Here is a 23,423-nt window from a genome sequence, read left to right on the forward strand (position 1 = left end):
CAGCAGCTTTAGGAAATCTAACATTGATATAATGGGCATATTCTAATTTTGTCAACTGACCCAGTAATGTCCTTTGTACATTTTCCCCCTCAAATACAGCATGCAGTCTAGGGTACATTATTGTAACTTTGGTCCTGTGTCTTAGCCTCCTTTAATCTGCAACACTTCCATGGTCTTTGTCTTTTAGGACATTAATGTTTTGGAAGGTACTCCCCCACCCTTTTTTTAAATTTTATTTTATTTCAGGGAGAGAGAGCACAGCATGAGCAGGGGGTAGGACAGAGGGAGAAGCCAACTCCCTGCTGAGCAGGGAGCCTGACATGGGGCTCAGGGCTCCATCCCAGGACCCTGGAATCATGACCTGAGCCGACCTGACCCAGAGGCAGACACTTAACCAGCTGAGCCACCCTGGCAGGCCGCCCCCCCCTCCCCAGTCCTTTATTTAAATAAATCATTCCTCAGTTGGGCTTTGGCTGGTATTTCCTCATGATGAGATTCAGATTATGCATTCTTGGCCACAGTACTACGTACATGATGTTGTGACCTTTTCAGGATATCACATCTGGAAGCCCACAGTGGCCATCTCTTTTTCATTGGTGGTGATGACTTGGGTCACCTGATCAAGGCGTTATCCAATTTCTCCACCATATAATTTAAGTAATTTTTTTTTTGCCAAATACGTACATGCTTTAGTCATACATCATGTCTGGGAATTCAGATGAATGTTCATGTTTGGAACTTGTTAGTAAATTGCTAAAATGATTATGTGGAAACTCTCATTCTTTCAAACCACAGAGTGCAGTGTGTAACCCTTGTAAGCTGTTTTTCTCTTTTCTTTGTTATTAAAAACCTTTAGAAGCAGCGGTGCCCCCATGGGTTGATAGTAATGATGAAGAAACAATTCAACAACAAATCTTGGCCTTATCAGCTGTAAGTATCTTCTGATTCCCTGGATAGAAATACCTTCCTCCCCTTTTTTTTTTTTTAAAGAAATACCTTCCTATCATGATTTTATCCTTAGAATGTTTTCCTTCTGTACAATTTTTCAAATGTTTTGAGATGTTAGAACTGTACACATCTACTTTCATTGTTTTTTCCCCTAAATTTCTCCCTACCCTGTTTTTTTTCCCAACCCTAAGTTTTAACTTACTTCTCCTTAAGTTCTTTTTTCTTAATGGAAAACTATAATCTATTACACAAAATAATTCTTTCAGCCTTAAAAGGATTCTTTTATGTTATTAAGATATCTTTTGAGATATGCCATCATATAAAGTTTCTAGATAGCATTAGAATGCTCTGAATGAAAAGATTGTATTCTAAATTTTCTCTTTAATTGTTATGTGTATTTGAAACGGAAATTGAAAAAAATAAAATTTTCTATGTTGGCCCACAAAAATTTCTCTTGGGACATGAGAGACTCCTAACTCTGGGAAACGAACTAGGGGTGGTGGAAAGGGAGGTGGGTGGGGGGTGGGGGTGACTGGGTGACAGGCACTGAGGGGGGCACTTGATGGGATGAGCACTAGGTGTTATTCTATATGTTGGCAAATTGAACACCAATAAATAAATTTATAAAAAAAATTTGGGACTTCAGAAGGGAATACAATGATAACCAGTAAACAATTGTACAGCACCTGATAGTTTCAGAAAACTTTCGTACACATTATCTCCTTTGAGCCTCACTGCACGTCTGTGAGTTAGGTAGGAGCTTTATTGCTCTGTACAGGCGTGAGGAGTGTGACTCCCAAATGTGTCCTTCACTAAGGAACATGTGTCTCCACTGGGCTGTGCATTCTTAGTGGGCAGAGGCTGGCTTTGATCTCTGTCCTCAACATCCAGCAGCCTGCCTGGCATGGGACTCAGCAAATAGGGCTTTTATTGTATCAGTGGTTTTCAAGCTTTGTTTTTAATCCACTCTTTTTTTTTAGCTGACATTTTAAGGTTTTTTTCCTTTCCATTAGTAGACCCTTCAAAGGCCTGAGCATTCATTATGAATTCAGTGTGAACTCCATGTATTTGTTTACTGTATGATGGCCAGAGTTGATGCTGACATCACATAATGGTTTTCTCCAGAAGCAAATTGGGACAGTGAGACTCATTTGAGGGCAAACATCAGATATTCACCAGTCAGGTCCCCATAGCTCTTCTGTCCCTCAGACCTGTTCCTGTCCTCATTTCTCCATCTCAAAATAAGATTCCAGTTATTCACCAGTTTTTTCTAGTCACGAACCTAAGAGTTTTCCTTCATTCACCTTCAGTCACACACACACACACACACACACACACACACACACACACACACACACAGGTCTGCTCACATCCTGACAGTACTGTGTTCAAAATATACCTCTACTCCACTTCTTTACTGCCACTGCCACTGCTGTGCCCTTCATGTCACTCTCCTACATAGAGCCTTCTAATCTCTCATAGGCTAAGATCTAAACTCCCTCCATTGGCTTCTAAGGCCCTTGGCTTTGCACACCTCTCCTCCCTTGTGCCCCACTGCCCTGCCTCCCAGCACTCCAGCCAGTATTTTTTTCTGGTATACAAGCAAGCTGAGCTTTGTTCTGCTTTAGTGCCTTTTGCTCACTGTCCCCTCTTTCTAGAACACCACCCTGCACCATTCCATAAGATCTCATCTTACCTGTCACCTCCTCCCTCACCATCCTTTCAGCCCTCCACCAATTACCCCATCTCCTAGCCTTAGCAATCTAAACCTTGGTCTGTCTCTTCCCAGTCCTCCACCCCACAATTGGAATGGAAACGCTCGGAGGGCAGGGACTCCATCATGCCCTGCTGAGCAGGTGGCATGGTGCCTAGAGCATAGCAGGTGCTGAATGGGCATCTGCTGAATGGGTGATGCCGTGAACATTGCATACAGATACACCTACAAGAGAGCACCCAAGATTTCAGCATGGCCCAGAGGCTTTGAACGACCTTGAGTACAGCCTTTATGGTGGCTACTGAATTTGTTAAGGGATAGACTAAGTTGCTATAATAGAGAAATCCAAAAATACAGTAGGTTAAATGGGCTGTGACTTTGTCTCCCTCCCTCCTTCTGCTTCATGTAGGAGTCCAGAAGTAGATGGTCCTTGTAGGTGTGCTTTGCCCATGAAGTCATCTACATACCCAAGTATTTCCTATCTTAATCCTATCCTATGCCAGCCTCTATGGTGTTGTCTGCCTTCTATATAGTGAAGCCAGTTCCCATGACCATGGTTGCATTCCAGCCTGTGGGAATTGGGAAAGAGGTGGGTGGGCATGCCAGACTGTTTGAAAGATGAGACTCAGAAATTGTACATATCACTCAGGCCTACATCCCTTTGGCAGCCTAAATTCATGGCCACTCCTAGATGCCAGGGAGCCTGGGAAACCCAGTCTCTGGCTGGGTGGACATATGCCCAGCTGGAGCTCAAGAGTTGTGATCCTAAAAGGAAGGAAGGAAGGAAGGAAGGAAGGAAGGAAGGAAGGAAGGAAGGGAGGAGGGAGGGAGGGAGGGAGGGAGGGAGGGAGGGAGGGGTACTGGGAGATAATTTGCAATCTCTGCCATAGTTGCCTTACATTCTCTGATTAGCCAAGCACTAGTTAAGACAATTCAGAGCCTACAGCAGAGTAACCCTTTAAGCTCCTTGTGTTGGGGCACCCCTTACTTAGGACGTAATGCTGTCGTTAGGTAGTGGTAGAGAACTCAATTCAGCAAATTGTTTTTAGAACCTCCTCTGGGCCAACCTTGTCCTAGGACCGGAGGTAGATGAGATCTACCCTCTGAAGGAGCCTGAAGGCTTATTAGACAGTGCTACTTGAGTGCACGCACAGCATCACTGCCTATGATGAGCACCGTAATGCAGCATGGTGACGAAGCACCGAGGAGGGGGGGGGCATTTCCTTGATTTTGGAGAGGGAAGAGGATGATCTCAGAAAAGCTGTCCAGAACTGATGACATTGGAGCTGAGTTATTGTCTTGGGAGGAAGGTGTGTAGATGTTTGGGGGATGGGAGGCAGGGTTTGAGATTCAGATAGGGGGCGTTGTAAGCATTTGGGTATGACTGGACTGCAGGATACAGGTGGAAGTGTGGATAAGGAGCCAAATCATGGAGACCTTTTTATACCTTTCTGATGAGTTTAGGTTTCATCTTAAAGGCGACAAAGGAGTCATTGAAGGATTTTAGTGATAGGTAAAACACATGTTTTTCTTGGGCAGGGTAGAAAGTGGGTTGCTCTGAGTAAGAAAAACAGGACTGGAGACAGCTGCAGCTGTAGAAATCCAGGTGAAACATGATGGGGCAATTTTAGACTTTGCAGTTTTTAGGTTGGAAGGTAAAATAACTAAAATCCAGTTTGGTTCAGGTTTGTTCTTGCTTTATTAATGTAGGAATTCTCAAAAACAAAAATACTGTTAAAATCTAACACAGGCAAGATGAGATGAAACTGGTGCTGTTAATAGCCAGCTTCTAAGATTTAAGTAGCCAGTTTTCTAAGATTATTCAACACTAGTTTTCACATACCTAAAGTGCTCACTGAAACAAACGTGTTCATATGATTTCAAACTCTAATTTCAACTAATTGCATGATTGAATTTCCTGGTCTCCCACGAGGCTCTCTTCAGTTGAGACTGTTAAATATATGACAGGATCCGTCATTCTCCACTCTGGTCAGCCGACAGGTTAATGATACCTCAGTCGACTTTGTGACTGAAATCTTTAGAATTTGGTGTTTGTCAAATCAGTGATGCATTGTTACATATTAATCGCATCCTATGGTTTTCCCCATGTTTTCCCCCTTTTCATCAAAGGACAAGAGGAATTTCCTTCGTGACCCTCCAGCTGGAGTGCAGTTTAATTTTGACTTTGAACAGATGTACCCTGTTGCCCTAGTCATGCTCCAGGAAGACGAGCTGCTGAGCAGGATGAGATTCGCCCTTGTTCCTAAACTGTAAGCAGTGTGTTCCTGAGCTGGAGCAGTGCTGTTCACACAGCGTGAACTTGCGTGTTCTAATGGCCTTGGTCGTATGCACAGTATCAGGGAAAAATTGTGGAATGGGAGCCAGAGCAGGTTCCTACTCTCTTTTCATGAAAAACAGGCTCTGTGGCCCTTCATCTTGCTCGCTCATGCTCTTGCTGTCCCCTCTGTCTCTCTGTCTCACACACACACACACACACACACACACACACAGAGAGCCATAGAATCAAAACTGAGAATGGACTTAATAGGAAATTTAGGGTGGAGATGAGATGTGGTCTTTTATCCCCAGTTAGAAGTGAGAACATAGTTCCTACAGAAACAACCAACGTACCCATGTCTTCCAAATAAAATTAAGGTCTACAAAGCTCATCAGGACCTGGCCCACTGCTTTTTTCCACTCAGGCTCTGCCCTTTGGCAACAGTGTTCCTGTCCTCTTTCCCACCCGAGGTTTTTCCTCTACCCGAAGGCCCTCTTCTCTTCCGAAAGTACCTGCTTGTGCTTGGGGCTCCAGTGCAAGCATCATGTCTTCAGGGACACAACCCTGACAGGTATCAGCAGAGGCCCCCCACAGAGGTCCCTTTCCTTTCCCCTCTGCCACCACGGGCTCTTAATCACCTTTTTAAATTCCAGTTCCTTGTTTTCAATCTGCACTTTTAGTCTGCAGTCTTTCTTACTCTGAGTGTTCCTTTTTTAGAGCACTCTATTTTTGTTTTTAAATTTTTTTAATATTTAATTAATTTATTTAGAGAGAGAATGTACATGTGCACGAGTGGGGTGAGTGCCAGAGGGAGGAGTAGAGAAAGAATCCCAAGCAGACTCCATGCTGAGCAGGAAGCCCAATGTGGAGCTTGATGCGGAGCTTGATCCCAGGACCCTGAGATCACAACCTGAGCCAAAATCAAGAGTTGGCTGCTCAACCCGCTGAGCCACCCAGGCATCCCAGCACTCTATTCTTTTTAGATGGGTACGGTATCTTGCTGTTCTCTTAGAACGTGAAGTATAGTTTCCTTGAAATACTCTTTTGTCTCAATGCTTTTCTCAAAGCCTTCATGTTTGTCTTGGGCTCTGTCGTTCATGTTGCAGGTTTTCCTTACCTGCTCTACATATCTGAGGGCACTGTAGTGAAGGAACACTTAGAGCTGTGCATTCCCACAGGCCTTTTGGAGAGGGAGACTCAGTAGCCAAGGGCTGGGTGGCCTCCCCCAAGAGGACTCATCCACCTCCTGCCTGACCCCTCTCAGCCATGCCAGCTGTCCGAGTGTGGAGTGGTTTAACTCATAGTTAACTGTCACACTCTGCTGCATGAGAACACAGTCCCTGGCTGGAAGGGGCAGCGTGGGAGGCAGAGCCAGCTGGCCACTCCTCTGGGGCCTTGCCACCATTCCTCTTGTCTTGAGCCAAACCTCCACCAGCCTTCAGAGATGCCTGGTGCCTCCTGTCCCTGGGTCTTTCTGAGCCGATGCCTGGTAGGCCTATTCTTGCTGGCTGGCCCTCCTGCACGCTCTCTGGTCGATGGAGTATATTACTATTTGCCCTTCACCTTTTTGGCTTCCGCTGTGGTTTCCTGGCCAATTCTCTTTGTCGTGTGGATTTTATCGACTTAATGTCTTTTCTATTATTTTAGAAGTGTTTTCAAAGGGAGCACAGATATATACATGCTCATTGTGTGCTTTGTTTAGCAGGCCAAACAGGGGTTTTAACAAATATTTGCTAGCCCTTTGATTCATATGGGAGCAAAGATCTTCTGTCTCTGAGAGAACAAATGTTCTTCCAGACCCGGAACAATAGTTATATCGAACCTTTTACTTATTTTTCCTTTTTAGTGAAACTCTTCATAATTATTAACATGTTGGAGGTGGATTTTTGTAGCCCTTCTCTCACTTCACCTCCTTTTCTTTTTGCTTAAAGATTTTATTCATTCATTCATGAGAGATACAGAGAGAGAGGCAGAGACACAGGCAGAGGAAGAAGCAGGCCCCATGCAGGGAGCCCAGATCCCGGGATCACGCCCCGAGCCAAAGGCGGATGCTCAACCACTAAGCTACCCAGGCATCCTTCTCCCTTCCCCCCCTAAAAAGAAAAACGTGTTTTATGGCTAAAATCTCATTACAAATCTAATTCCTAGATTGTGTCTAAAGTAGCTATTTTTAGGGCGCCTGGCTCTTGATCTCGGAGTCATGAGTTTGAACCTGACATTAGGTGTAGAGATTATGACAAACAAACAAACAAATAAATAAAGGAACTATTTTTAGTTAAGGATATAAAAAAATTATCATCTGATCTGTTCTTAACTATTATGCTCACAAAATCCCGAGAGTTGGCTTTTGAACAGTTCATGTGTATATATCTGTTGGAAGCTCTTTCATCTCAGAATTCGGGGTTGCACCTATTCTGAATAACTGCCTCCTCCTTTTTTTTTTTAAATTGCAACCTTCTTTTTTTTTAAGATTTTATTTATCCATTCATAAGAGACACAGAAAGAGAGAGAGAGAGGCAGAGACACAGGCAGAGGGAGAAGCAGGCTCCATGCAGGGAGCCCGATGTGGGACTCCATCCCGGATCTCCAGGATCACACCCTGGGCTGAAGGTGGCACTAAACCACTGAGCCACCCAGGCTGCCCTAACTGCTTCCTTCTGAGATAAGAGTAGCAAAGCTCTGGGGTTCAGGTGGCCTTTGCACCTAAAGGCTCCAGCAACTTGAAGAACATTTGAATCACCTTGGGCCACACAGTGGGTTCCCTGCCAGTGCTCTTGGGACTGTCCAGAGGCCCGGGGACGCTGGGGCATGTGGCCTGGGGTACTCATGGCAGACATGTAGCTAGCTTTGATTCCATAGTTTGGGTTATTGACAATTCTGGACTTCCTCTCACTGCTGAGAGTAATTTTAAAGTTCATAAAAGATTTGGAGAATTTGTATTTGGTAAATCATATTTCTAGTTTGTTGCTGGCTAGGTAAATTGTCTATTGAGTAATATGATTCCAGTTTCCTATTAATTCTGTTAGGGATGATTTAGAGATTAGGGTTGTCATTTTTTATAATTATTTATCTGTTAGAAACACTTACTGAAATATTTGTGGATGAAAGGATGTAATATCTGGCATTGCCTTAAAATATTCCATCCTACACCCAGAGAAAGGTGTGCGTGCAAGGAAGAGGGGCATAGATAAAACATGATTGGCAAAATATTGGTGATTGTTAGTTAGGTCACGGGTACATGGGCTTCTTTGTCCTAGTCACTCCATTTTTGTTTTTGTTGGAACTTCCATAATAAAACAAATGAGCCATCACACACAAATCTAGGACTTCCCTTCCTGGCATGCAGAAGTGAAACTTTGAGACACTTTTTGTAAACAGAAGCCATCATTAGATAGGAACAATTTAGAAAATAAATCAAGGGACACCTGGGTGGCTCAGTGGTTGAGTGCCTGCCTTTGGCCCAGGGCGTGATCCTGGAGACCCGAGATCGAGTCCCACGTCGGGCTTCCTGCATAGAGCCTGCTTCTCCCTCTGCCTGTGTCTGCCTCTCTCTCTCTCTCTGTCATGAATAAATAAATAAAACCTTAAAAAAAATCAAACACTCTGTATTTCAAAATACCTTGTAGTGCTTAACACTTCCCTGTAACACCAATGCTGGTATGAGACAGGGCCCTGCTCTCATATCACAGACACCCTCTGAGGCCTTCACTCTGACGGCAGTAGAGAAATCACAAGTCCTTTCCAGCCTTGGACAGTGACCTACGCCCATTGTTTCCCAGAGGATGTATATATCATTCTAATGCCTTAAAATTGTCCGTGAAAGCGTAAGTGGTAAGATAGACATTTGGGAGTTGCTATATTCCATGGTTTTCTTTATCATAGGGGTCCTCAGAATCTTTATTATGTCATGGGCATTGTAACTCTGTCCAGAGGGTAACAGAACATTTCTTTAGTGTGCCTCTGTGACCTCTTCTTCTTATATCAAGAGGAAAGAAAGAAGAAAAAAGAAAACAGTCCAGATGTTTGTTTTTATCAAGAGGGCAAACATTGCCCATAATCTGCTGTAAATTGATGGTACACCTGATTCATTTTGGACATTTCATGGAGCTCAGACTTAAGTGACTTTAAAAATATTCAGGCAGCTCACTACCTCATGGGAAGCTAAACTCACTTCTGTCTGTGATGTTCATTGTTTAAGATTCTTGAACTTATCCAGGTAAAGACCTTAGTTCTTTTTTTTTGTTTGTTTGTTTCTTGGGTATCTTCATCTCTATACCCAGTCACCATCCAGGTACTTAACCTCCAAAAGTGAATTCTCCAAAGTGAACATAAAGTGATGTCTAATTGCAGAAGAGCACACTATAGTATATCTTGTGTTGCTTTTTAGGGATTTATTTATTTTACTTATTCGATGGGGCTCTGGGGCAGAGGGAAAGAGAATCCTGAAGCAGACTCCCTGCTGAGTGGGAGCTTGACCTTGAGCTCAATCCCAGGACCTGAGATCATGACCTGAGCTGAAATCAAGAGTCAGCCACTTAACTAAGCCACCCAGGCACCCTTTGTATTACTTTTTAATGCTACCTAAGATTTTGTTAGCTTTTCTAGCAGCTACAGCATACTCTCTTTTGGTCAGGTAAACGTGTGGTTGACTATAGTGCCTCACGAACTACTGTTAAGCTAGGTCTGCCTCCTGCTGAACTATTTCCAAGAGATGTTATAAGAAAAAGAGGTTTGTGAGAGCACATGAGTTTGGGAAATGCTACTTGGCATTTACTTAACATAGTAAGAGCTTAACAAGTAAGAGGTCATTATTCCTGTGACCACCTGTGTTGGCAGATAACTTGGTTTATTCATCCCCGAATCACCTGGCATGGGGCCTGATGTATGTGGCACTCAGTAAGTATTGGTGGAATTAATGAAAGAAAAGATGGGCTGCATCTAGCAGCATGTCATCTTGTTACCCAGCCTAGCCTTGTGGATAATCTTGTATTTTACCTCTGTCACTTAAAAACCTAGCCTCGGGGCATCCCTGGTGGCTTAGTGGTTTAGCACCACCTTCAGCCCAAGGCGTGATCCTGGAGAGGGGGCGGGGGTCCCACGTCAGGCTCCCTGCATGGAGCCTGCTTCTCCCTCTGCCTGTGTCTCTGTCTCTCTCTCTCTCTCTCTCTCTCTCTCTCTCCTCCCTCCCTCCCCCTCCCTCCCTCCCTCCCTCCCTCTCCCTCTCCCTCTCCCTCTCCCTCTCCCTGTGTCTCTCATGAATAAATAAATAAAATATTAAAAAAAAAAAACTAGCCTCTGTTAGGGCACTTGGGTGGTTCAGTCAGTTGAGCATCCGTCTCTTGATTTTGGCTCAGGTCATGATTCCAGGGTCCTGGGATCAAGCCCCATGTTGGGCTCCCTGCTCAATGGGGAGTCTGATTCTTTTCCTTCTGGCTCTCCCCTTGCTTGTGCTGTCTCTCAAGTGAATGAATGAACAAATAAGATTCTCTCTCTCTCCCCCACTCCCTCTCTTTAAAAAAAAAAAAAAAAGCCAGCCTCTGTCTCCTGGCCCAGCTTCACCATTCACAAATGTGACAACCATGTGTTCTTCTTAGGTCTTAACTGAGGCCTATTCTCATCCATAAGGCCGGGTCTCAGAATTTTCTCTTAGTTCTTATTGATTTTTTTCTATTCCCTCAAAATCTTTTTCAGTCATGCTTCCTTAAGTTTCTCCCTGTTAGGTTTTTTGGTAACTAAATGGAAATGAGACCGCCAAGGCAAGCGAGGGTCCAAGAACTGATTTTATTGCAGGCACCCTCGGGCGAGGTTCCACGACTCACGGAGGGAAAGAGTGAGTCGGGGAAGTCGCCCCAAGACAAGGTGGCAGGGGGTTTACATAACGTTGTAAGGCAGAACGGTTTCCTATTGGTCGGCTCATATGCAAAGGAAGGATTGCAGTCCAACCAGTCAGAGTGACCCTCACTATGCAAAGGAAGGATTGCAATTCGGTCAGTCAAAGGTGACTTCCTCCTCTGGGGTTTGAAGGGCATTGGGTCCTGTTGGGTAAGTCCAAAGGAGAGGTCTAAGGGTCTGCGTCAAGCTGTCAGCAGGTCATTGGTCCATTGGCGTCCTAGGTGGAGGTGGTGACAGGAACCTCAGCCATTTGGGGTATCCGCCATCTTGAGGAGTTTCTCTTCCCGCCTGGCCCCAACACTCCCCATTCTAAGACCCCGCATCCCTTCTAGTAAACCAGGGGGTAGAGAACATTCTCCTTACCCCCTGTTTTGTCACTTCTATTAGCAAAATGTTTTGGAAACACAAAATGAGTGACTCCTCCAGACAAAAAAATACTCCACAGGGATCCCTGGGTGGCGCAGCGGTTTGGCGCCTGCCTTTGGCCCAGGGCCCGATCCTGGAGACCCGGGATCGAGTCCCACATCGGGCTCCTGGTGCATGGAGCCTGCTTCTCCCTCTGCCTGTGTCTGCCTCTCTCTCTCTCTGTGTGTGTGTGACTATCATGGATAAATAAAAATTAAAAAAAAATACTCCACAGGTCACCAACCCCATCGCTAGTTATGTGATGGAGGTGTACATTTTATGTTTTTGTTTGAATTTTGTTTTGCCTTCCACCCTTAGAATTTTATTTAATAGCTCTGAGGTAAGCATAGTCATCAATGTTGTTTTTTAGTTGTTTTTTTTTAATTTATTTATTCACAAGAGACACAGAGAGAGAGAGGCAGAGACACAGGCAGAGGGAGAAGCAGGCTCCGTGTAGGGAGCCTGACGTGGGACTCGATCCCGGGTCTCCAGGATCAGGCCCTGGGCTGAAGGTGGCGCTAAACCACTGAGCCACCTGGGCTGCCCTATTTTTTAGTTTTAAACAATCACACCTTTATGTAAAAAGGTTGGAGGTATAGCATAAAAAGTTTTTTTTTTCACTCGTTTGAGACCTGATGCTCCATCACTCCTGAATGCTAAAGCATTCACTAAATACACTAAAGTGTGTATTTCCTGCAAACAAGTCTTTTTCTACATAACCACAATGTAACCCTCCAAATGAGGAAACAGTTACTCATGCATTATTGCCATCTGATTCCCAGACCCCATTCAAGGTTTCCCATTTGTCCCAGTGTCCTCTTTAGCAAAGGACCCAGTACAGGCTCACATGGTGCATTTCATTTTTGTGTCTCATCAGTGTCCTATAATCTGTTGCACCCTATCAGGTGGTGTATGCTGCCATTTTGTCCCCTTTACTGCCCACACTGTGGGCACTTCACTTGATGAAGGTGGTTTCTGCCGGACTTTTTTTTTTTTTAAGATTTTATTTATTTATTCATGAGAGACCGAGAGAGAGGCAGAGGCATAGACAGAGAGAGGGAGAAGCAGGCTCCCTGCGGGGAGCCCGATGCAGGACTCATCCCAATCCCTGGACCAAGGATCATGCCCTGAATGAAAGGCAGGCATTCAACTGCTGAGCCAGCCACCCAGGCATCCCTCTGCCAGACTTCTTGACTGTAAAGTTACTTCTTTTCTCTTTGAAATTAATAAGTATTTTCTGGGGGAGGTACTTTGAACTCTGTAAAACTATTCCATTCCTCATCAGACTTGGAACATATTCATGTATTTATTTGTATCTGTATAGACTCACCATCCTGTCTTATGCAATGGTTATAATCGTTGCCATCATTATTTATTTTGATGCTCAAATTATCACCGTTTTAGCCAGTGGGAGCCCATTCAAGTTGGTTTCTGTGTCTTTTTGACCCATCCTCATTATTCGTTAAGTGCTTCCTTGCTTTTTGACATGAGGTAGTCTGGGCTCATCCTGTTCTCTCCTGCAGTGACTCTGGAATTGGCCACTAATCCAAAGAGTTCTGGTTTTTTTTAGTGGAAAATGGTGTACAGACACCAAGATCTGAGCGCTAGGCATGTTCATTGCTTATTGGAGTGTCATTATTCCTTGGTCCACTCAGTGGACAGAGCTAGGGAATATTTGTGTGCTCATGTATATTCACATACATTCTCTACTGAATGAAAACCATGTATTCATGGTGCTACCTCACAGCAGGGATCATTCTAGAATTTTCCCTTTCAATGTTTGTAACTCCCTTCTCTGACCACGAGAATCTTGGTTTCCACTCTCCTTAATATTTTTATTTAATTGATCAACCCCTTGCGTGTAACCAATCTTCCATTTTTGCCACCACCCACTCCCCTGCTCAGACACCCTCCTTTCTGGGCTCAGGCTGACATTCCCCATTCCAAGGCATCCCCATGTGGCCAGTCACCTTACCCTACTTGGTCCCTGGCACCCCCTGCCAGGTGTTTCTCATATGCAGACAAGTTTGAGGACCCCTGAGGGTCCTCTGGTTGAACTGCACTTTAGTCTTTTTTTCAGTCATCTCCCACCTCACTCTTACTGATCCCCAAGTTATTTGCATGCTGCCAGACATTTCCTTTCATAAGGAGCAACACCCACAATCCTTTCTTGTCACTGCTGGAAAGTTCTTAATCCTTCGGCAAACAGCAAATCCAGTGAAGTCCTGGCTGGCTGTGCTTGCAGTCTCCTAGGTTGATGTGCTGGTTTCACAACAGTGCCTGTTTGCTTTTGCTGAGGGCAATGTTGGTATCATTAAAATACCAAGAAATATGGAGGTTTCATTGGTGTTCTGTAAGTTGTCTTTTGCTGCTGTGGAGAAGATAGCTATTCTTTTTATCCTGTTCCTTAGCTTTTAGTTCAAAAGCAAGTAAAATCTCCTTTGAGCCTCACTCAGATTTGAAAATGCCTCTGAAAAATCATCTCTTCCCACCTCCACTAAAACAAATAACCCCCATGTGCATTTGCATGTGTTGCACGCATTCTCAAATGTGTTGTTGTCTGTCCTGAAAAGCGTGAAGGAAGAAGTGTTTTGGAGGAACTACTTTTACCGTGTCTCCCTGATTAAGCAGTCAGCCCAGCTCACAGCCCTGGCCGCCCAGCAGCAGGCCGCCGGGAAGGAGGAGAAGAGCCGTGGCAGAGAGGAAGACTTGCCACTGACAGGTATATTCAGAGAAGACTTAACTCTGTGTTTAAAAAAAAAAAAAAAAAGTTACTTGAAAAATAATCTTAGAGACTCTCATGAGCTTGTCATCTTGTAAGTACCAAAAATGTCATTGTCATCTACTGAAAAACTCTTTCCTTTCCAAAGGAATGTTCATTCTCATGCCCTCTCTCTGACCCTGCTCACACTTCTCCCCCAAGCTTTCCTTTCCTTGGCTTTCTTTTTCTTGTTCTTCGGGGGTTTTACTTCTTTTTATTTCTTCCTCAGCCACTGGTCATTTTCACATCTCTTTCCTTGCCCTTTACCCTGTAACATTTGATACCTTCTATCCTCTACCGACTCAGTCCACTGTTTTTCTTTGTTTCTCTGCCTCTCATTCAAGCTGATGTTCCCCTAGTCCTGTACTCTGTAGAGCGGAACTAAGCTCCATTCCACTCCAAGTTACCAGTGTCTAGCTCAGACCTGGGCACCGTTACATTGCACGCTGGACTCTTACTGTGACAGTTGACCCCTGGTTGTTGGGGAAGTGTTCTATAATATCAGCAACAATTTAAGATCAGTAATACTAATTAAAATAAGAAAGATTAAAAATAATAAGGTATTTTGGGTCATATTTTTAATGTTTCATGAATATCTGTGTATAGGTACTAATTATACCTACTAGAGGCTTACCTGTTCATGGAATTTTAAATAATTATGCAAAACCATGTATCTTAAGGTACGGGTTGTACAGACCACTAGAAAAGAACCTGCCACTGCATTTCAGCTCAGGGAAATGTCATGAGGTTGCTTTACACAGTGAAATTTGGCATTTTGCATATAGATGTCAAAAAAGAATCCCAATTGTCTATTATTCTTTACTATTTATTTTTAGTAATTTTATTAGAAAATGCCATTTTACCAAAACTGCCTGTGTATCAAAATGGGCTTAAGACAGGATTCAGTAAAGACTATACACCTACTGAGGTTTGTAAGATAGAAAATGCGGCCCAGGAGAAAGAGGGGAAGCTATGGCTGAGTGTTGCACTTCACTTTGTGCTTCCTAACATTCGTGACAAAAGGAAAATTTGACAAATAACTGAATTCTCCTTTTCCTAAAAGAAAGAGCAGAACTATTCCTGAATTTGACTTCAGCTAACACTGTGGTCAAAATTTATTTCTTGTTTGGAAATCTTATATGAGGAGCATCAAATATGATGACCTAAAAAATACATATACCCCAAAGAAAGAGGTTAAAATATGGTCTCGCCTAGCTATTTCTTGAAAGCATAATATAAAAGCTCATTTCTGAAAATTATTTAGTATCATTATACTTGTGGATATTTTAGTTGTTACTATAATATGTATTCAGAATTGAATCAAGCAATTTTTATCTCTTTTATTCTCACTTCTTAGAGGCAGTACGGCCCAAAACGCCACCTGTCGTAATCAAATCTCAGCTTAAAACTCAAGAGGTAATACAGTTTTACGTTGTACCTAGTGGTTGATGTCTGGAAATGAAGTAACTCATGTTAACTATCTCAGATCCCATTTGAAACTGCTTATGAATACGGGTCTTGTATGCTTTGAAGAAGAGGGGCCCAGCACTTATCTAGTTAAGGACCTGTAGCTGAGACTTGAGGCAATTCCCTGGCATCAGGAATTGGACTGAATGACTGGGGTGACCCAAACTGTGAGAGAGCCTAGTAGATTCAGGCAGTAGCTCATCTGGCTCCGAAGCAACCAGTACAGGTGAGATGACTGGAGAGCAGTGAGCGTCTGACTAGTGGAGGAAGGCGATGAAAGGGACACTAAGCTAAATGCCATTTAAGAAAACCATTCCCACAGCTCCTTTGTTGTATTTCAGGATGAAGAGGAGATTTCTACCAGCCCAGGGGTTTCTGAGTTTGTCAGTGATGCCTTTGATGCCTGTAACTTAAATCAGGAGGATCTGAGGAAGGAAATGGAGCAACTGGTTCTTGACAAAAAGGAGGAGGAGACAGCCATCCTAGAAGGTACCAGACAAACAAAATAGCTGTGCTCTTTTCTGATTCCGAAGTTGACTGGAGAAAATGTCATTCTGAAGCAGATATACAAACATATTGTAATTTATTGTGTTCGCCATTAGAAGGTGGATTCTTGCACACGTGACCAGACCTCACATCCCTCTGCCTTAAGCATGGCCAGGAATATAGAGAGGAGAAACTGAGCCCAGAGAGGATAAGTGATTGATCCAAGGCACCTCAGCTCTTTGAACATGTGGTTAGCAACAGGCAACAAAGAGTGCATACCCTTTCACTTAGAGACACTGCCCTCGGGATCCCTGGGTGGCGCAGCAGTTTGGCGCCTACCTTTGGCCCAGGGCACGATCCTAGAGACCCGGGATCGAGTCCCACGTCGGGCTTCCGGTGCATGGAGCCTGCTTCTCCTTCTGCCTGTGTCTCTGCCTCTCTGTGCGTGTGTCTCTCATGAATAAATAAATAAAATCTTTAAAAAAAAAAAAAGACACTGCCCTCCAGCCTTCTACTTGGGCTTCTACTTTTTTTTTTTTAAGGTTTTATTATTTGAGACAGAGAGCATGTGCACATGAGCAGGGAGAGGGACAGAGAGAGAAGCAGACACCCCACTGAGCAGGGAGCCCAAATGGGTCTTGATCCCAGGACCCTGAGATCATGACCTGAATTGAAAGCAAATGCTTTACTGACTGAGCCACCCTTGCGCCTCTTGGGTTTATACTGTTATGTAGAAGATTCTTTTTAATATTTTTTATTTATTTATTTTTATTTATTTATGACAATCACACAGATAGAGAGAGAGAGGCAGAGACACAGGCAGAGGGAGAAGCAGGCTCCATGCACCGGGAGCCTGACGTGGGATTCGATCCCGGGTCTCCAGGATCGCGCCCTGGGCCAAAGGCAGGCGCTAAACCGCTGCGCCACCCAGGGATCCCTATGTAGAAGATTCTTTTCCCTGCTGCTATGTGCCACAAGAGTATTGCTTCTGGGAAGGAGCAGGCTGCCTTTAAAATAATAATAATAGGGGCAGCCCCGGTGGCTCAGCGGTTTAGCACCGCCTACAGCCCAGGGCTTGATCCTGGAGACCCAGGATCGAGTCCCACATCAGGCTCCCTGCATGGAGCCTACTTCTCCCTCTGCCTATGTCTTTGCCTCTCTCTCTCTCTCTCTCTGTGTGTGTGTGTGTGTGTGTATCTCTCATGAATGAATAAATAAAATCTTAATTAATAATAATGATGATGATTTAGGGCACCTGGGTGGCACAGAGTTTGGGAGTCTGCCTTCGGCTTGGGTCATGATCCTGTGTCCTGGGATCGAGTCCCACATCAGGCTCCCCGCAGGGAGCCTGCTTCTCCCTCTGCCTATGTCTCTGTCTCTCATGAATAAATAAATAAAATCTTTAATAATAATAATTTAGAGACAAAGAACAAGCAGAAGGAGGGAGGGCTGCTTTCTTTGGCACATCAGGACAAATGACTGGCTTTCTACTGGATGAAAAGCAAAGGGTCGAGTTAATCATCATCATATGAAGAGTGTTTCATGAAGCCTTCTGAGACTGACAATGCACTCAGGAATCTGGCTTTCCCCTAGTTGTACAGAGAGCTCCCATGAGAAAATTAGCCTCCCAGAGGTGAACCAGAACCCTGTTTGCACACTGCGGAGGGACTCTGGAGAGAATTGGGAAAAGAGGAAGGAAGAGCTTCTGGGGGAAAGAGAGGCCAGAGGAGAAGTGAAAACTTGGGCTTGCTAGGTGCCTCAGATTCCTTCTACCCTTACCTGTTTCTGATAGAGATGGCTGCCAGCCACCACAGAAGGACAGTGGGCAAGAGCCCCATGTGTTCTAGGCGATAGCTAGAGTGGACTGTGCGTGGGTTCCCTTTTTGCCAGTGATGGCTAGTAGCACAGGCCCCACAGGAAACTGGAAGTTGCCCTGAGGCAGGATTCATAAGGTGCTGGCTGGCTGCTCCAGGCAAGCTATTCTTTTATTGAATTCCTGCCCAAGTTATAATTCAGAACACGTAATATTCTTTTATATATTCATTGTCTTGGCCCTCCAGCTAAATTTTAAGTACCTCAAGGGCAGTTACACCTTGGATTTGTCACCGCACAGTACCTGACATGGAGTTTGGCACCCAGTAAGCCCCTAATAAATATCTATGACATTGGTGGTTGGCCATGCAACACACTGTGTCCTTTCCCTTGAGTCACCGCTGCCAAAAAAAATTAAAACACTTGGTTTTCAAGGTTTAAGGTTTGTCTGTTTGTTTTAAGATTTTATTTATTTATTTATTTATTTATTTATTATTTATTCATTCATTCATTCATTCATTCATTCATGAGAAACACAGAGAGAGAGACAGAGACACAGGCAGAGAGAGAAGCAGGCTCCACGCAGGGAGCCCGATGCGGGACTCGATCCCGGGTCTCCAGGATCACGCCCTGGGCTGAAGGCGACGCTAAACCGCTGAGCCACCCTGGCTGCCCTAAGGTTTGTTTTTAAAAGAAGAAAAGCGAGGTGCCTGACTGGCTCAGTCAGTGGAGCAGGCGACTCTTGGTTTCGGGGTTGTGAGTTTGAGCCCCACACTGGGTGATTACTTAAAATCTTAAAAAAAAAAAAGATGAAAATGAATTTTAGCTTTACTTTTTATTATTATTTTTTAAGATTTATTTATTTATTTGAGAGAGAGAGAGAGAGAGAGAGAGAGAGAGAGAAAGCACAGAGCAAGGGAGTGAGAACAAGAGTGGGGGAGAGTGGCAGAGGGAGAGTGAGCAGCAGACTCCCTGCTGAGCAGGAAGCCCTATGACACCAAGATCATGACCTGAGCTTAAGGCAGATGCATAACCCACTGAGCCACCGAGGCGCCCCTAACTTTACTTTTTAAATAGCTGGTTTGTTTTCTATTTTAAAACACCACATAGCAGGGATCCCTGGGTGGCTCAGCGGTTTAGCACCTGCCTTTGGCCCAGGGCGCGATCCTGGGGTCCCGGGATCGAGTCCCGCATCGGGCTCCCGGCATGGAGCCTGCTTCTCCCTCCTCCTGTGTCTCTGCCTCTCTCTCTCTCTCTATGCCTATCATAAATAAATAAATAAATAAATAAATAAATAAATAAATAAATAAATAAATAAATCTTTTTAAAAAAATAAAATAAAATAAAACACCACATAGCAGATGTCTTATCGCCTACATATATACATACATGTACACATATACACACACACATATATTGAGTGTCTAAGCAGAAAGGTGCAGTTCTGAATCTCAACACAGAGGAGGAACATGAGAGCTTAGATGTGACCTCTAAGACTAGACTAAGACTGTGACCCAGTGTGAGGGGCCAGGCTTCAGCAAGAGACCTGACTTCACGGTCTGGTATCCTGTTGCCAATCTAGGGAGACTACTGCTAAAATGGTGATGCACAGATTGTGAAGCCTGCAAATCTGGTTCCATCTGTTGCTATCAAACTGTGTGTTGTTGGGCAAGTCACTTAACCTTTCTAAGCCTCTGTTTTGCAACCTGTAAAATGTACAGCAGTGTATCTAGTGCCTGGATTGTTCGTTCTAAGGATGAAAAAAAAAAGTAATATGTTGAAAGCAGTTAGCACAGGGCCGAGCTAGTGAGTGCTCAAGAAACCTTAGCTGTTGGGCAGCCCGGGTGGTCAGCGGTTTAGCACCTGCCTTCAGCCCAAGGTGTGATCCTGGAGTCCTGGGATCGAGTCCCCCATCAGGCTCTCTGCATGAAGCCTGCTTCTCCCTCGGCCTGTGTCTTTGCCTCTCTCTGTGTGTGTCTCTCATGAATAAATAAATAAAATCTTAAAAAAAAAAAAGAAACCTTAGCTGTTTTTTCTACCATTGTCATCATTGATAGTGGTAAAAATTAATTTGCAACCAAATATTATTAACTATCCATTTAAATATACAAAAAAGCAGAGGTTTTTGTTTTTTAAAGATTTTATTTATTTACTCATGAGAGAGAGAGAGAGAGGCAGAGACACAGGCAGAGGGAGAAGCAGGCTCCATGCAGGGAGCCCGACATGGGACTCGATCCTGGGTCCCCAGGATCAGGCCCTTGGCTGAAGGCGGCACTAAACTGCTGAGCCACCAGGGCAGCCCAAAAGCAGAGGTTTTAATAAAGCAAAACAACACCTGAATGTCTGGCACTTAACTGATTTATCTTTCTAATCGTATTTCCCTTTGGTTACTGTTAAAATTTCTCAGGTTTTCTGAGTACACACAGTGAGGAAGCTGGAGACATTAAAAATTAACATGGCTCGGACTTCCACAGGGAACTGTACTTGACCAAGTTCTTAAAAACAAGCATTGTGAATTCAAAGAGAATCTTTTCCTTCTCATTTGTTTCTTTCAGAAGATTCCGCAGATTGGGAAAAAGAACTGCAACAGGAACTTCAGGAATATGAAGTGGTGACAGAATCAGAGAAACGAGATGAAAACTGGGATAAGGAAATAGAGGAAATGCTGCAGGAGGAAAATTAGTGCTTTTCCTGAAATAAAACAATAATCCTTAACATTCTATAGTTGATATTAAATTCTTGATGACACTTGCTGAATCAGAAGGCACAAAAGATTGCTATAATTATGAAATTCAAGATTATTCTTTTTTCAAGCTGAAACTTGCCTTTTTTGCTTTTTAAAAAAAAGTATATAGAACAGTTATTCTAATCAAAAAGGGATGTTTTATGTAATATTTCTTTAATATAAGTCTAGTTAGAGATATTCGTGTAGTCACTATGGATATCTTTGCCACAGAAATGCAAGTAAAATTTTAGAGTTCTGTTTTCTGTGAGGTCAGAATTATAATTTATTCTTCAATTGTGGTTTTCTAAACATTTGTACTTCTTGTATTTTCATTGATATATGTCTGTTAAAGTACTTACTTAATGGATTGATAACAAAATGACCAAATTTACCAAAGAACTTAGGAAGAGGCACTTTCAAGACTATTTTCTTGCTAGGTATTTTCTAAAATTCCATCTAAAATGCCAAAAGGTAAAATAATTATGTTGATTTTAATGGTATAAACATCATACAATTTGACATTGAGAAATACTGTGTAAAAACATTTGTTTTCCCCTGGGGCCTTTTCTTTCTTGTGTTGTTGTTTGTTTGTTTAACTATACCACATTTAATATTGTTGCTTTCCTAAATTCCCCGTCACAGTTTTTGTAGAAAGCGGGGCCTTTTGTCCTTTTTATATTAATGACCTTCACAGGCCCATTCACCTTACAGTCTCTTTGTTTTTGTTTAAATCATCACCACATATAAATGTTTTAGCTTTGTCTTAATTAAACCTGTCAGTCCTTATAAAATTGTGTTCCTCTGAGTACAACTTCTGGAACTCACCACTTGTATCCTGCTACACCAGCAAACCCACATTTAGAGGATACGGCATTTTAAAAGAACAAGGTGGCTTAATGTCAGAACACTTCTGAGGCATTTGCTTCTTGAAACTTTGGTATTTTTCAAGGAAACTTTATTTCCTAAAAGGGAATAGAATTAAGACAATCCTTTATAGGAAAAAATAATAATAATTAAAAAATCCTTTATAGGAAAATTATAAATCCTTTATAGGAAAAATGTACATATTTATATTCTTGACCCCATAAAAATTAGTCCATGGTCGTCTGGCAAAGGTATAGTCAACAAGGCAACTGGGTGTGCCTCTAAGCTTTGCTCTTGTTTGTAGCTTGGTATACACACTTGTGAATGGGCCAGGCTGTCTCAGCTAGGATCCCTTGTGTTATAGCAATAAATTCATGTATTCTATGAAACCACTGACCCCATTATCAAGGGATTTCCACTTGTGCCACAGTTGCTGATTACTGAGTTTGGGTTCAGGAACGATGACTGGCAAGTTCTAAAATAATCCTATTGAAGGGGAGAAGTTTGGATTTTTTTTAAAGTAGAGTTTTCGGGGGGGGGGGGGAGAAACATATAAAATGTTTTTAATGGCAGCCTGGGTGGCTCAGCGGTTTAGCGCCGCCTTGAGCCCAGGGCCTGATCCTGGAGACCTGGGATGGAGTCCCATGTCAGGCTCCCTGCATAGAGCCTGCTTCTCCCTCTGCCTGTGTCTCTGCCTCTCTCTCTGTGTGTGTCTCTCATGAATAAATAAAATATTTAAAAAATAAAAAATAAATAAAATGCTTTAAGTAGCTAAAAGTCCTGGATGTAAGCAGATCAAAATATGACAGTGCTTGGCTCTTGGTACATGCACTAAAATTCATATTGTTGAAAAAATACAAAAAGCAAAGCTTTCAAAGAAAGTTAAAAAAAAAAAACCTAAAATGACAATAGACATGTTACAGCTGTTACTATCAACTTTACATGATATTCTTACTGCATTTTAAAACAACCTAAATGTGCATTGCTCCATGAAAATAAAAGGCTAAAATAAGATTTTATATACTGCATAAAAATACAGTTATACTCTATTTTTATGATTCCAAATGGAGTAAAATGTTGTGCTCGTATAAATGGTACAGGTAACTGAAGTGTATTCCTTTAAAGGGAAGAATTTGTAACCATGTTAGTTGGAAAATTAAGTATTATTACGTGCCTGGGGGATAGCCAGCAAGCTACACTGAGCATAAAAACACATAAGCTTCACACTGTGGGGATTATACCTCACTACTCAGTGTGGCTCAGAAACCAGTGGTGGCCTGCCCTAGGAGTTTGCTAGAAATGCAGTCTCAGGCCCTGCCACAGACCTGCTGGCCCAGACTCTGCACTTTACTGAGACCCCCAGGGATTAGAATGGGCTTTACAGTTTGATGCACTTTGGACTAACATACTAATGCCCTCAGGGCGGCCAAGGTTGCTGGTGCTTTTTACTTTTTACCCTTCCACTAGCATCCTTGGATGATGATTTTCTTTCTAGTTGGTGTTACAGATGCCTCCTTGGCTGTTCCAGTCAGTTTCTGCTGCCGATTCACCTTTCCACATTGCCAAATAGGAACCAAGCTCGCATGAGGACCATGAATAGTCCTGCTAAATCAGATATCTCTAATGGCATACATTTCAAAGGAAAATGACAACAGTACAGAGCGCAGAGATAAGGGTCCCTGAGAACTGTTTCACATGTTCATGAGCTTTCTCTGAGGTTCTTGAAGGCTGATGTCCCCTGAAGGCTGGGCAAATTCGTGCACATGAAATCAAGTAAAAATACTTGAAAAGGTAATAGATCATCGAACCAAATAAAACTATGTCTTTAAGGTATATGGAGTCTTATTACACAAGAATTAAAATTGTTTATTTACAGTTACAGTAGTTTGGCAAGCAAGTAAAATCCACTGATGCAGCCAGGAGCATGTGCTCTGCTACAGGCAACTTAGGTACAATGTCAGAAACTCCTTATATGCAAAAGTAGCAACTTTTTATACAAAGTGGGAAATCTCAATTTGTAATTTTGGAAAGTCAAAACTAGAGAACCTGTTCTTTTAGGAGATAAAGCAGT

At 43.1% G+C, this 23,423-nt stretch overlaps 1 protein-coding gene across 1 annotated transcript in view; it reads left to right on the forward strand.

Annotated features, from left to right (window-relative positions):
* Positions 1–22,102, forward strand: part of SYAP1 (synapse associated protein 1) — a 35,355-nt gene extending 13,253 nt beyond the window's left edge. The window contains exons 4-9 of the mRNA XM_055338187.1: positions 857–930; positions 4,793–4,932; positions 13,811–13,959; positions 15,356–15,414; positions 15,807–15,954; positions 20,319–22,102. Coding sequence (XP_055194162.1) covers positions 857–930; positions 4,793–4,932; positions 13,811–13,959; positions 15,356–15,414; positions 15,807–15,954; positions 20,319–20,446 — 698 coding nt within the window. The 3' untranslated portion in view covers positions 20,447–22,102. The remainder of the gene's footprint in view (positions 1–856; positions 931–4,792; positions 4,933–13,810; positions 13,960–15,355; positions 15,415–15,806; positions 15,955–20,318) is intronic.
* The last annotated feature ends 1,321 nt before the right edge of the window (positions 22,103–23,423 follow it).

This window comes from Nyctereutes procyonoides, unplaced genomic scaffold (genome assembly GCF_905146905.1).
Source record: "Nyctereutes procyonoides isolate TBG_1078 unplaced genomic scaffold, NYPRO_anot_genome, whole genome shotgun sequence".
NCBI classification, from domain to species: domain Eukaryota; kingdom Metazoa; phylum Chordata; class Mammalia; order Carnivora; family Canidae; genus Nyctereutes; species Nyctereutes procyonoides.